Source organism: Dromiciops gliroides, chromosome 3 (assembly GCF_019393635.1).
Source record: "Dromiciops gliroides isolate mDroGli1 chromosome 3, mDroGli1.pri, whole genome shotgun sequence".
NCBI lineage: Eukaryota > Metazoa > Chordata > Mammalia > Microbiotheria > Microbiotheriidae > Dromiciops > Dromiciops gliroides.
The window spans coordinates 435,862,659-435,875,958 of NC_057863.1; the positions used below are offsets into that span (position 1 = coordinate 435,862,659).

The 13,300-nt window shown below is 39.0% G+C and overlaps 1 protein-coding gene across 6 annotated transcripts in view; it reads left to right on the plus strand.

Moving 5' to 3' along the window:
- Positions 1-11,712, plus strand: part of NFE2L2 (nuclear factor, erythroid 2 like 2) — a 44,949-nt gene extending 33,237 nt beyond the window's left edge. For all 6 annotated transcript variants that reach the window (XM_043994932.1, XM_043994933.1, XM_043994937.1 and 3 more), the window contains exons 2-5: positions 1,112-1,372; positions 1,549-1,638; positions 3,021-3,197; positions 4,151-11,712. In XM_043994932.1, coding sequence (XP_043850867.1) covers positions 1,112-1,372; positions 1,549-1,638; positions 3,021-3,197; positions 4,151-5,383 — 1,761 coding nt within the window. In that variant the 3' untranslated portion in view covers positions 5,384-11,712. The remainder of the gene's footprint in view (positions 1-1,111; positions 1,373-1,548; positions 1,639-3,020; positions 3,198-4,150) is intronic.
- Positions 11,713-13,300: the final 1,588 nt, after the last annotated feature.

Sequence of the window (13,300 nt, forward strand, 5' to 3'; positions counted from 1 at the left end):
TAATTGATCTTTATATACATTTGTCTATCTTATCCATAATCACTCTCACTATCTAATCCAGGCCCCAGAGTGAATGATTTATTTGTCCAACATTTATTAAGTATTACCAGGCACATATGGGGCAGCTAGGTGGCAAGGTAGATAGAGTGCTGAACCTAGAGTTAGGAAGACTCATCTTCCTGAGTTCTAATCTGGCCTCCGACACTAGCTGTGTGACCCTGGCAAGTCACTTAACCCTGTTTTTCTTAGTTTCCTCATCTGTGAAATGAGTTGGAGAAGAAATGGCAAACCACTCTAGTATCTTTGCCAAGAAAACCTCAAACAGGGTCACGAAAAGTTGGACACAATTTGGGGGGGCGGGGAACTACAACACGAGGTGCAAGACACTGTTAGACCTTGGGAGATAAAAATATAAATGTTAGGGCCGTGTCCTCAAAGAGTTCACAGTCTCTTTTCCCTTTATATTAAATATGGTACTGGTTTTTGGTGTGGTAGGTTTTCTTTTGGTTTTGAGCTTGCAATAAAAGGAAGCAAATTATTTTTCCATGTGCAGGGCTTATGCCCATCTGGATTGTAAACTGATTGATGAAAAGGACAGAAATGCCTCTTAAACTTAATTATATGTCCCTAAGTGCCTAGCATTCGGCCCTTCATATTGTCAGGACACTTATTTGTGGAATGATTGAACTTCATTTTGTGGCTTTTCAACAGGCTTACTTCCTAATTAAAGATTTGTTTAGAAGAATACTGTTAAAAATAGTCACATTCTCTAAGAGAAAAGGTTTGGAAAGGGCTGATAGGTGAAGTCACTGGTGGCTTCCATACTTATTTGTGAGCAATTCACATAAGGATAATGGAGAATTGACTTTATTCTGCCTTTAGTATGTTAAATGTAGACGTTCTGGGTAAAATTCATTTTAAATCCAATTAGTTAGCTACATGGCATCTTCTATAAATGTTAAATATTCTGTAAGTGTGTTTATGCACATACATATGTATATACATCCATGCTTATAGAAGACAGCATTTTCATATTCCACAAGATGGAATAAAAGGAAGCTGTATTTAGGAACCATCTTAACTTAGTCTTCCTTTTCTTTCTTTATTATAGGATATGAATTTGATTGACATCCTCTGGAGACAAGATATAGATCTTGGGGCAAGGCGTGAAGTGTTTGACTTCAGTCAAAGGCGGAAAGAGCATGAGCTGGAAAAACAAAAGAAACTTGAAAAGGAAAGACAAGAACAACTCCAGAAGGAACAAGAGAAGGCCTTTCTGGCCCAACTGCAGCTAGACGAAGAAACGGGTGAATTTCTCCCAATTCAGCCGGCCCAGCACATTGAGCCTAGCACATCTGCCAACTACTCCCAGGTAACTAATCAGTTACTTTGTGAAGTGACTTAAATATGATGTAAGGGACGTTCAACTAGAATATCAACTGCTTCAGGAGTAGTGAGTCACTAGGCATATAGTATGTGTTCAGTAAATGTCCGTTGATCAGTGTTACCCACACTTTGCTACCATTTATCTCTGCTTCTCTCATATAGGCTGCTGACATCCCCAAAGCAGATTCTCTGTTTTTTGATGACTGCATGCAGCTTTTGGCAGAGACATTCCCATTTGTAGAAGAAGATGAGGTAAAGTTTTGGGCTAATGTCCTAAAAAAATCAGTTCTATATGACATGAAAGTGTGTTCTTCTTTGGATGCCTTCTGTTTTACATCATCATACTTTTCCCCATTATTTCTCCTCCTCTCACTCCTAATGAGCTGCCCCATATATCAAATAGTAGTTTTTAAAGACCCCCTCCCCCCAAAAAAAAGAAAAAGAAGAAAAAAATCAGCACAGCCCATCAATACGCTGAAAAAATCTGAAAACATGTGGCATGAGTAACACTTGTGAACCTCCCACTTCCACAAAGGGATGGGTTGGGGGCATCCCCTCATCCTTCTTCATTCAAGTCTTGCTGGATCTTAAGAATTTTGTTACATTCACTTTTCATTTTTTTGCTGTGTGTGTGGTTGTTCTTTCTATTTCCATTATTGTAGTTACTCTGTATATTGTTTTCTTGGTTCTTCTTACTTCACGTAGATCTTTCCAAGCTTCTTTGTATTTGTCATATATATCATTTCTTACAGCACAGTCATATTCCCTAACATTCATGGATCATAGTTTCTGTAGCCAGAATGGTTGTCTACTTTGATGGGCTTGTTTTCAATCATTTGCTATCACATAAAGGGGCTCTCTTTTTTTTTTTTTTTTTGTGGGGCAATAAGGGTTAAGTGACTTGCCCAGGATCACACAGCTAGTAAGTGTAAAGTGTCTGAGGCCGGATTTGAACTCAGGTACTCCTGAATCCAGGGCCGGTTCTCTATCCACTGAGCCATCTAGCTGCCCCCAAGGGGCTCTCTTTTAAAAAAAAAATATTTTTGGAAGAAATTCTGTGCAGAAAAGCATATCATTTGAAGTATGCCATTGTTATGGGCTTTTTAATAAAAACAGTTCAGCCAGATGAAAACTACCTGAGCCAGATTGTTGTTACACTTAACAACCAAAGATAGCAGTTAGAATAGTCATGGACACAAGACACCCAACTTTTTATGGTTGTATAAAAATCATGAGGAGGCCAGTATCTGACTTGGTAAATGATTAAGTATAAAGCAGTATGGGTAATCACTCCAAAATTAGTCATTTAATTCTGACCCACCCATATGCAAGTATTTGCAAGAAAAAAGATATGATATTCCTAGTTTAAAGTTTATTGTGTAATAAAAAAGATAATAAATGGGGGGCAGGAACAAACTAGAGGTAGGGAGGGCCAGTTGAGTCAGGAAGAACAAATTGTATTTGGCACAGAAGAGAAATAAGGGTCGGATATGGGGTGGATTGGAGAAGGGAGACATGGGAATTTAAAAGGCTATAATCGTGGTTTGGAGCATAGGAGTTTCTGTAGGTAGCTGTGGTGTCATGTATTATTGGTTAGAACTTCCTATTTTAAATAAATAATTTGTCAATTTTAGGTTTCTTCAGCCACATTTCAGTCACTTGTTCCAGATACCATTGACAGCAACCCAATCTTCATTACTTCCAATCCAGCTCAGCTCCCTGGATCAACTGTCCTTCAGTCAGTAGCGGACAGCAGTATGCAGGATATAGAGCAAGTGTGGGAGGAGCTCTTGTCCATTCCAGAGTTACAGGTAACCAAGAATCGACCAAAGGCACGATTTTACACTGCGCAGCCTTCGTAGCCCACCCTGACTTCAGCAGAAGAGCGGCAGCTCTCTGGGACAAAGGAAAGGAAATAAGCATTTTCCTAGCCCCTGCTTTGCCAGACTCCAAACTAAGTACTGTACAGATAGCATCTCATTCATCATCTCATTTCATCCTCACAACTGGGGGATTTATGATCCCCATTTTACACTTGAGGAGACTGAAGCAGGCAGAGGCCAAATGACTAGTAGGTGTCTGAGGTTGGCTTTGGACTCTGGTCTCTCTGACTCCAGGCCCAATGCTCTATCCACTGTGCCATCTCGATGCCTAGAGAGCAAGCCTTCCAGTTAGGAAGGCTCGGATTCAGGTGCCACCTCTGGCACATCCTGGCAAGTCACTTCATCCCATTTTTTTACCCCATGCAACTCTTCAGACTATACATTGTAGAGAGGCTACTGGTCTGTATTGGTAAAGGAAGTTCCCTCCTTCAGTAAAATAACAGGTCCTGTCCCATTTCGCAGCTAAGCAACAGAGTTTTAATGCACCCCTATGTTGGCTAGGACAGATGGCAGACATTCCAAGTCTGCCCTAGAAATTCTGAAAATCATGCTTATGGCAAATCATGTATGAACGTCTGTGCTAGAAATTAGACTCTACTTTGGAACATAGGTGACCTTAGGCAAGTCACCTCACTTTTTGGACCTGAGTTTCTCTGTCTATATAAAATGATTGGATGCTTATAAGTTCTCTTCCCGCTCAAATAGGCTATGTAATTCTCTAAGAAAAATGTGAAGACTTTGGTAGGTGTGCATGCATGCATCCTTACGTATGTACCCACCGCTGAAAATCTGCTTCAGATAGAGCTGTCAGCTACTATTAATGGTATGAAAATACTTGGCATTGCTTACATAAAATTTTATTTTAACATTTCTTCATGCAGTGTCTTAACATTCAGAATGACAAGCTGGCTGAGGCTACCATAGTTCCAAGTCCTGAAGCTAAACCAACAGAAATTGACAACAGTTACAACTTCTACACCTCACTCTCAACAATGGAAAAAGAGGTCACTTCCTGCGGTCCAGATTTCCTCAATGCTTTTGAGGACTCCTTTGGCAACATGCTCCCTGCAGAAGACCCTAACCAATTAAGAATGAACTCTTTAAATTCAAATGCCACAATAAACACTGATTTTTGTGAGGAATTTTACTCAACTTTCATAGCAGAAACAAACATAAACAGCAGTATGCCTTCCCCCACCCACATCAGCCAGTCACTCTCAGAACTTTTAAATGAGCCCATTGATATTTCTGACCTTTCACTTTGTAAGGCTTTTAACAGCAACCATCCTGAAAACACACCAGAATGTAATGATTCTGACTCAGGCATTTCTTTGAACACAAACTCCTCCGTGGCCTCACCGGAACACTCGGTAGAGTCTTCTGTGTACGGAGACACGCCGCTCAGCTTGAGTGATTCTGAAATGGAAGATGTCGACAGCGCTCCTGGAAGCATTCTTCAGAGCAGCCCCAGTACACGGCCTGCGCCATTTCAAGAGGACGTGGCCTCTCCAGTGTCTCCCACTCAGGGGCCAACCATTCCAGCACCTGACGTGCTGCAGCATGGAAGCACACCGAAGAGAGAATTGCCTACCAGTCCTGGCCACCAGAAAACCCCATTCACGAAAGACAAGCATTCAAGCCGCCTAGAATCCCATTTCACAAGAGATGAGATGAGAGCAAAAGCTCTTCATATCCCTTTCCCCGTAGAAAAAATTATTAACCTTCCTGTGGATGACTTCAATGAAATGATGTCGAAAGAGCAGTTTAACGAGGCTCAGCTCGCACTTATTCGAGATATTCGGAGGAGGGGCAAAAACAAGGTGGCTGCTCAGAACTGCCGGAAAAGAAAACTGGAAAATATAGTGGAACTGGAGCAAGATTTGGATCACTTAAAAGATGAAAAGGAAAAGCTGCTCAGAGAAAAAGGAGAAAATGATAAAAGCCTCCATCTACTGAAAAAGCAGCTCAGTACCTTATATCTCGAAGTCTTTAGCATGCTACGAGATGAAAATGGAGAGCCCTATTCCCCTAGTGAGTATTCCCTGCAGCAAACAAGGGATGGAAATGTATTCCTTGTTCCCAAAAGCAAGAAACCTGACATTAAGAGAAATTAGATTTGGCAGGATTTGCCCTTTCCTGAAGTAGTGTTTTTGTACTGTTTTACTAAAAGCTCCTACTGTGATGTGAAATGCATAATTAAGTGATATTTTATATTTTAAAAAATCCTATGCAAATATATATCCAAAATAGTATAGAAATTGCACATGATATAAAAGCATTAAAATAATAAGATGCATATATATGCAGAATCTGTAATCTCACTTTTAACAGCAAATATTCCCTTGTTGCACCAACTAGTTTCTGTATAAGTGTAAATAGTGCAAACTTCTTATTTATACTGTTCCTATCTCATTTGTTATATTCATAGATTTATATGAAAATATGATTTAGCTTACCCTAAATACAGTTTGTTGCAAGACTAACCACAAGTGCCTTTTTATAAATACTGTATGATCTTAAAAGTGTCATTTTCTTATGTAGTTATTTTGCTTTACATAAAAATTTAATTTAGCAAAAAAGCTAATACTAATAAAGATATGTAACTTAATTTTGAGTATTCATTAAGTGATTACTTTGTGATTCATTTATTTGAATTTGCATTGTGCTATTTTCTATGTAACACAAATGATTAAGAATGTTATCTCATTTTGATGCTTTATATTTATAGAATATACTTTTTTTAACAAGCATAAAAATTCTTTGTCAGGTAAAGTTTTAGGCGTAGTTATCTCAACAGGCCATTGATGCACATCAGGGATGCATGTTTTTTTTTATTTCAATGCAACTTCATTTTCATAATCCAAAAAGTATACAGAGTATAGTTACTAACTATAAACTAGCACAAAACTGCTTGCCAAGAATCTAGAAATATCAATCTGATTTGATATTGCAATTCAAGATTTTTTTTTTTAGAGAATGTTACCACCTCTGGGAAGGGATATTCAGAGGGGAAAGTGGTCTTACAATCCACTCAGAAGGAACTACCATCTTCTAAAAGAAAAAACAATTCTGTACATTCCTGGGCTTGGATCAGCTTAAACTGGTTCTAGGTCAGATGATGCTTGTCTAGATCTTTAAACCCATTACTTAGGGAGAAGGGAACTTGTCTTGTAGGCTTCTTGGCAGATCTTGGACTTTAGGCATGAGGTCCATGAAGGCTGACTGTAATTTCAAGGCCATGCTCTGGGACATTCCCAGAGCCTAGGTTTCCAGGAGCTGTGTTTCACCATTGACATTTTCAGACTGACTCCTACTTCACTTGATCCACAGCTCAAATAGTGCCTTATGATAATTCTGCTGATCCTCAGAACCTTACTTGCTTTGATAAGTCAATTCAGTTGCTTCATAGGGAAGCATATATCTCTTCATTTTAGTAAGTTCATTTTAACTAAGGAAAACATTTACTTCCTGTCTATTAATAGGTATAAAAAGTTGTGGACCTTTTTCTCCTGGAGAGCTTTCTACTTATTTGAAAAAAATTTTATCAGGCAAATTAATATTGCATTTTGTGCATTCCATTTGCAAAATGCAGTTGGTTCAGTTAGAAACTTTTCTAACATACTGCCCTTAATCTATTAGGTTTCTTTCCCTCTTCTCCCCAGTTAAGTGATTTTTAATGAACCAATGTGTGTACATATACATATACACACATACACACATACGTATCTATATGTATTATATATGCATGTGTGTAGATAAACATATATATATATATTTGCATTCAGTATATCTATAGCTAATTTTGGCATTATTACAACTTTTCCCATTTATATTCAGTGACTTCTAAAGCAGTGTGTAGCAAACATTCTGCAATGTTTTCATGTCTTTTAACCATTTCTTTTCTTTCCATACTCAGAATTCCTTTTTTAAAAACATGGGACCTACTAGTAGAGGAAAGATGCAGGAAGTTATTAACAAGGATGAGAATCTAATCCCTAAAAGTATCTTGACACTTAAATACTCAAGGTCATTTTCCTTGCATATTCAATTCCACAAGCATTTATTAAGCACCTCCTGCATGACTGGCTTTCTGCTGGATGCTAGAACAACAAAGACGAAAATCAAAATTATCCCTTCTCCCAAGGAACTTTCTTTTGAGGGATAGGGGAGTAGGATATACACATCATGGTAGCCTTTTTAATATTTTTGATAAGTAAAACTGGAAATTTTGCCAGTGTACCTTATCTTAGCTTTTAATACCTTTGTTAAGGACAGACATACAGTACACTATCCTCCCTTCCTCCTGCTTCCTGCTTTGTAAGGAAATACTACTCCTAAGCAACTATCCTTCTCCCCCTTAAAGTACAAGCTCTAAACTTAACATTGCCCTTGGCTGCCATGTCTTTCCAACTGGTAAGGAGATCCAGTAAGTGTTTGTTAGTTGAGGTGGTTTGGGGACCCTCATGGCCAAGTTGTGCTTGTTAAAGAAGTTAATTGAAACTTCTTTAAGAAACAGTGATAATCTGATTTGGTGTCTTATCCATTTTTCAAAGTCAGCATTTTGCTTAAATAAGTTGGTTTAGAGCTATAGCCTTTGCATGCAGTGTCTTTGCAACTTTATCCTAATTTGGCATTTTTGACAAAAGAACTGAATATATGAAAAGAAAAGATTCTGAAATAACTTCCATGTTTGTTATTAGTTATTTCTTGTCTGCTAAGATACAATTTCATTTTTTTATCATTCCCAGTGCTTGCCATATCTAGTACCTTCTGACTTGAAAAAAATGAAGTATGGGTGTTAAGCTTCTACCACAGCCCACAATAATAGCTGCCATTTAATTATATAGCACTTTAAGGTGTGCAGAGTGCTTTATGTAGATACCACAGGTATTTATAGATGAATAAACAGAGACTCAAAGAAGTGACTAATCTCTGGCCTTAGTGCTTGTGTCAGAGCTGCAAGTTGAACCCAGGTCTCTCCTGACTGTCCTGTAGTCCAAAACACAACATCACGGTGCTGCTTTTTGTTGTTGTTGTTGGGGGGGAGGGGGGCGTAGCACTTCAATTCCTTCATTCCAAACCATGTTTTCCAACATATTCTTTACCATCCTGTATGTTCTCTTTCCCATTGCAGTAATTAAGTATTAAAACATACACATGTACTTGGTTTTTAAGTTGTTACTGAAGTTCTTTATAGAGTATCTCTCCTTTATCTTCTCCAACAAATAAATTCAACTTATGCATCAGTATCTTAGTGATCATCATTTTGCTTATGCATATTATAAGCACAACAAAGTGAAGATGACAGTGAAATCTTTGTTACATTTGGGCAAAACATGAAACCAAGTCCTTTTGCCTCTCTGAAGAGAACCTGTGAGCCATCCTTACATTTAGTGGCAACATTATTGTGTCTCCTGGTTTCATTTATGGCAAGAATGGCAACATGGATATAATGGATAACTTCCATTAGGGTCACTGGGCAGATTTCACATTGAGTATTAATAGTTAATATGTGGTCTAAAATAATGTTGATTCTTAATACCGTCTTTGCCTTTCTGCTGTGATCTCTTCAGAAGTAGAAGGGGGGTTCACGCAGGACCGAAGGCCATCTTGTATTTTTAAATCCGTTTTATGGCTCACTGTAGCCAAAGAATTTATCCCTCAGTAGGCCACCTTCCAATGAGAATTCTTTGCATATTACTCAATGGAAAGCTAGCGTGATGGCAGAGCTTGAACTTTAATGGCATAGCTTTTGAGAAACCAAGTGTAGTTGGTTCTGCACCACAGTAAGACTTTGGAAAAGGACTGTTAATGATTTCACCACAGAGGCCTGAGCCCATGACTTACACCTAGAAGGGCCAGCATGTGCTCTAAGTGACATGGGTAAGGGAGGCCAGTGAATCTCTCCACGAAGAGGTCAAATGAACTCTTCTTCCCCAGGATAGTGGGGTGTACTCTTTCTAGAAAAGAGTTGTCATTAGCAGAGCATGATTTTTTTTTTTGTATGGGTGAATATAACAGGACACCACTAGACACTAAAGAGAACAGTGCTGGAAAGTTGGGAAAATTTCCTCACAGCTATATATATCCGCTAAAAAGCTGAAGCAATACTAACTAGACTTTCAAGAGAAGATACGTAGATCTTAGCTTAGTCTTGGCATTGGGAATAAACGATGGCCCACTAATGATCTTGGCTCATAAAGCATTTTAAAACAGTATCTACAAGTGGGGTTTGTTTATTCTGCTGAGAGTATAAAATTAGCTACTGATGCCCTTGGACAAAATCTCAATCTCTGACCAAACTTCCTGTGAGTAACAGTGGGCTTTATTCTAGTTTTGCTAAGTCCACAAGCAATGGCAGATTAAATTTCTATTCAGACTCAGATTGTAGCTGACATTTTTCCATAGCATATTGGCTCACTGTTATCGCTATTTCATATCATTTCTGAATGGTCAACAGCAGGAGCTTCCTGCTATTCCACACTACTCTGTGGCTGAGTTGAGGGTTGGGTCTGGAGGGAACGAAAGGTTAGGACAAGTAGGGAGGGAGACGATTGTTGACTTAGAGAATATGTATAGTTTAAAACCTCAGTTATTTTATATCAGCTCTAGAAAAGTGTTGGGAAAGGAGACATTTCCCTGAACTCAGGTTGTGTAGTTTCTGCTCAGGGATTCAAGTTAGAATTTGGCATTAGGGGTCATAAAGATGCTTCTTAAGGCTGCCTTAGATTCAGGTAGCCCAGCTAACCGTACTTGGGAAGCTTTCTCTCATTTGGTGGAAATATGACTTCTTTGTTAGAATTCCGGCTCTGCTGTTCACAAACTGTCACTGTGGGCATGTCACTTTGATTCACAAATTCCTTAATTATAAAACGTTAATACCTGCGCTGCCTACCTGACAGGATTACTGTGAGGAAAGTGCTTTGTACCCTTATGTTACTGTGAGCACTGTGCAAATTGTTCTGGTTCTGCCCACTTTGCATCAACTTATACAAATCCCTATTTCCCTGAATATGCATCTTTGTTGTTTCTTACAGCATAATATTCTTTCATATCCATATACCACAATTTGCTCAGCCACTCCCTAGTTGGTGGGTACCCCCAAAAGTGTTACAATAAATATTTGGGTATATATAGGACCTTTACCATTGCAGTCTTCATTAGTCTTGGCACCACTGGCCCAAAGAGTATGTATAGCTTAATGACTTTTCTAGTAAGATTCTGAATTATTTTTTATTTTATTTTATTTTTTTGCAGGGCAGTGATGGTTAAGTGACTTGCCCAGTGTCAAGTGTCTGATTCCGGATTTGAACTCAGGTTCTCCTGAATCCAGGGCTGGTGCTTTATCCACTGAGCCACCTAGCTACCCCTGAATTATTTTCCAGAATGGTTGGACCACTTCACAACTTCACCAACAGTGAATCATTAATGTGCCTGCCACCATATTTGATTTGATTTGATGCTTTCATCCTTTGAAATAACTTAGAAATACTTCAGGATATCTATAGCATGATGCAATGGAAAGAGGTAAATGCTTCCATTGTCCTTGGGCCAAGTCCCTTAACTTTTCTGGGCCTCAGGTTCATCCTTTGTAAAGTGACAGGGTTGGACTAGGTGATATCAGAGGTCCCTTCCAACCTAGTGTATAAGATGCTGTATTTCTAATAACTGTAAGACTTGTTGCATTGTTGTAGGCCTGGAGGGGGTGGAAATCAAAGCTTTAGTTAGGCATACTGAATACCACTAGCAAGAAATTTTTTTGCATTTGTTATAACTTTATTTATTGATGGGTCAACAATCAATGTAGGGTGTCCTAAAAGTCTTAGTGTAGCTTTAAGTTTTAATAGCATAAAACTGGACTAAGACTTTTGGGATCCTATGATTCTTACTCAGTATGACCTTCTTATGTAGAAACTGATATTTTATATTAACAGAATGACATTCTGTATTAGTGTCAACTACACCAACAGGTGGCATAGATAGAGCGCAAGACCTGGAGTCAGGAAGATCTGAGTTCAAATCCAGCCTCAGATATTTAGTAGCTGTGTGACCTGGGAAAATCACTTAACCCAGTTTGCCTCAGTTTTCTTAAGATATAAAATGAAAACATTTAAAAGCATAAAATGACATTTGTAGGATTAGGAATAGATTGAAATAGCTATTTAAAATATTTTTAAAACAAGGTCAGGGAAGCCAGGTTAAGATTCTTGTAGCTAATAAGTGCCATCCTTTGTGAAAATAAATGAGGAGCTTTTACTCATTAGAGAATGTGTACGTACCTACACATTTACACTCAGCTATTTTGAGTTCCTTTTCTCTTGTTTGACCTTTGTTCTCAAAGAGGACCATGACATTGGAAGGTGATGTCATGACTTGCACTAAATTGGATTTAAGTGAGGGAGGGCTGTGCAAAGTCACCAACCTTACTCTCTCCTCCAGAGCCATCTGGATCCAGTGGCAAGATATACATCAGGACGACTGGAGATGGCCCCAGATGTTTAGGGCAATTGGGGTTAAGCAACTTGCCATGAGGCACATAGCTAGTAAGTGTCTGATGTGAGATTTGAATTCAGATCCTCCCAGCTTCAGGACCAGTACTGTATTCACTGTACCACCTAGCTGCCCCTCCTTTTTCTTTATGAGGACTCATAAAGGTATTTTCTCTCTTAGAACCTAAGCTAGCATTTTGTGGTAAAAAAACGGAAGTTTTAGCTGAATCATTTGAGAGTTGAGTGCATGCTACTGAAGCAGCTTTTGAAGGACTGCCCTTTTGGGGAGGAGACCACAATGAACAGCCGTGTGCCTGCTGCTGCCTGGAGAGCTGGCCAAGCATGCTGTGTCAGAGGGCACCATCTTCCGGGACAGCAGTTTAAAAACTGAGAAGGAACAGAAGTGGGGGTCTCTCTAGCGTCTCAGCTTAGCCATGGTGGTGCAGTTTGGTGTTCGGTGCTGGTTCTCGGCCTAGCAGGCAGTTTTGGGATTCAGTGAGTTTTATAAAGGAATATAGACTAAGCTTAGATCTAAGATTATTCATTTGTATTTCTACTTTCCTATTTCCCTAATCGGTATCATCTTTTGTTGTCTAATTAATTCACTAACAATAAAAACTAATCCCTTTGTGGTCACCATCTGTTATGGCTAAAATTCTAGCTAAACTATCTAAAATATCTAATGAGTGGTTGCCAATAAATTATAAGCTTTAGCAAGAGTTAGACTTTTAAGCATTTATTAAGGAGAATAAGAATTTGGTAAAGAGAGAGAAAGGCCTACGTTCATCTATCTATTAAAGAGAGAGCACATTTCTAGCTCCCCTCTCTGCCAGAGTCCATAGGAAAGAGCCTGAGTCAGTGTGCCAGGCTCCCCCTTCTTCCTCCCACCAGCAAGTGTCACTTCCTGACGCCAAAGAAAAGACACATGGTCTTGCCCTCAGAGACCTTCACCTCATGGCGGAGCTTTTCTACAGTAAGTCTCCAGCGGGTGGCATCATTCCAATCGTTACAATTTTATCTGAGAGCCTTCTCCAAGAAAGAGCTCCAGATCCTTAAAGCAAAGGTCCCATTATCGTTTCATCAAAGAACATACAGGACAATTCTCTGTGTAGCAATTGGTCAGTAAGCATTTATTCAGTGTTTACTTGGTGCCAGACACCGCATTAAACTGGAAATATAAAGAAAGGCAAAAACATGACCTTTACCTTTCATGAAGCCATCCTAATGGTAGAAAGCAACATTCAGACATAGAAAATACATACAGAATAGAGGGAAGGTAATCTCAAGAGGGAAGGAACTAGCAGTGTGGGCTACTGGGAAAGGCCTTTTGCAAAAAGATGGATCTGAGAAGTCTTGAAGGAAACTACGAGGTGGAAATGAGGAGGGAAAGTCTTGTGAGACAAGTCAGGAAAAAGATACCAAGCCTGGACACAGAATGTCATGTTCAGGCTATAGATAAAAGAATTTAGAATACTGCAGTTCTTACTGATGGTTTTTTCTAAGTACCTATGCAATTTGAAGCCTTTTTATTATTTTGGCTTA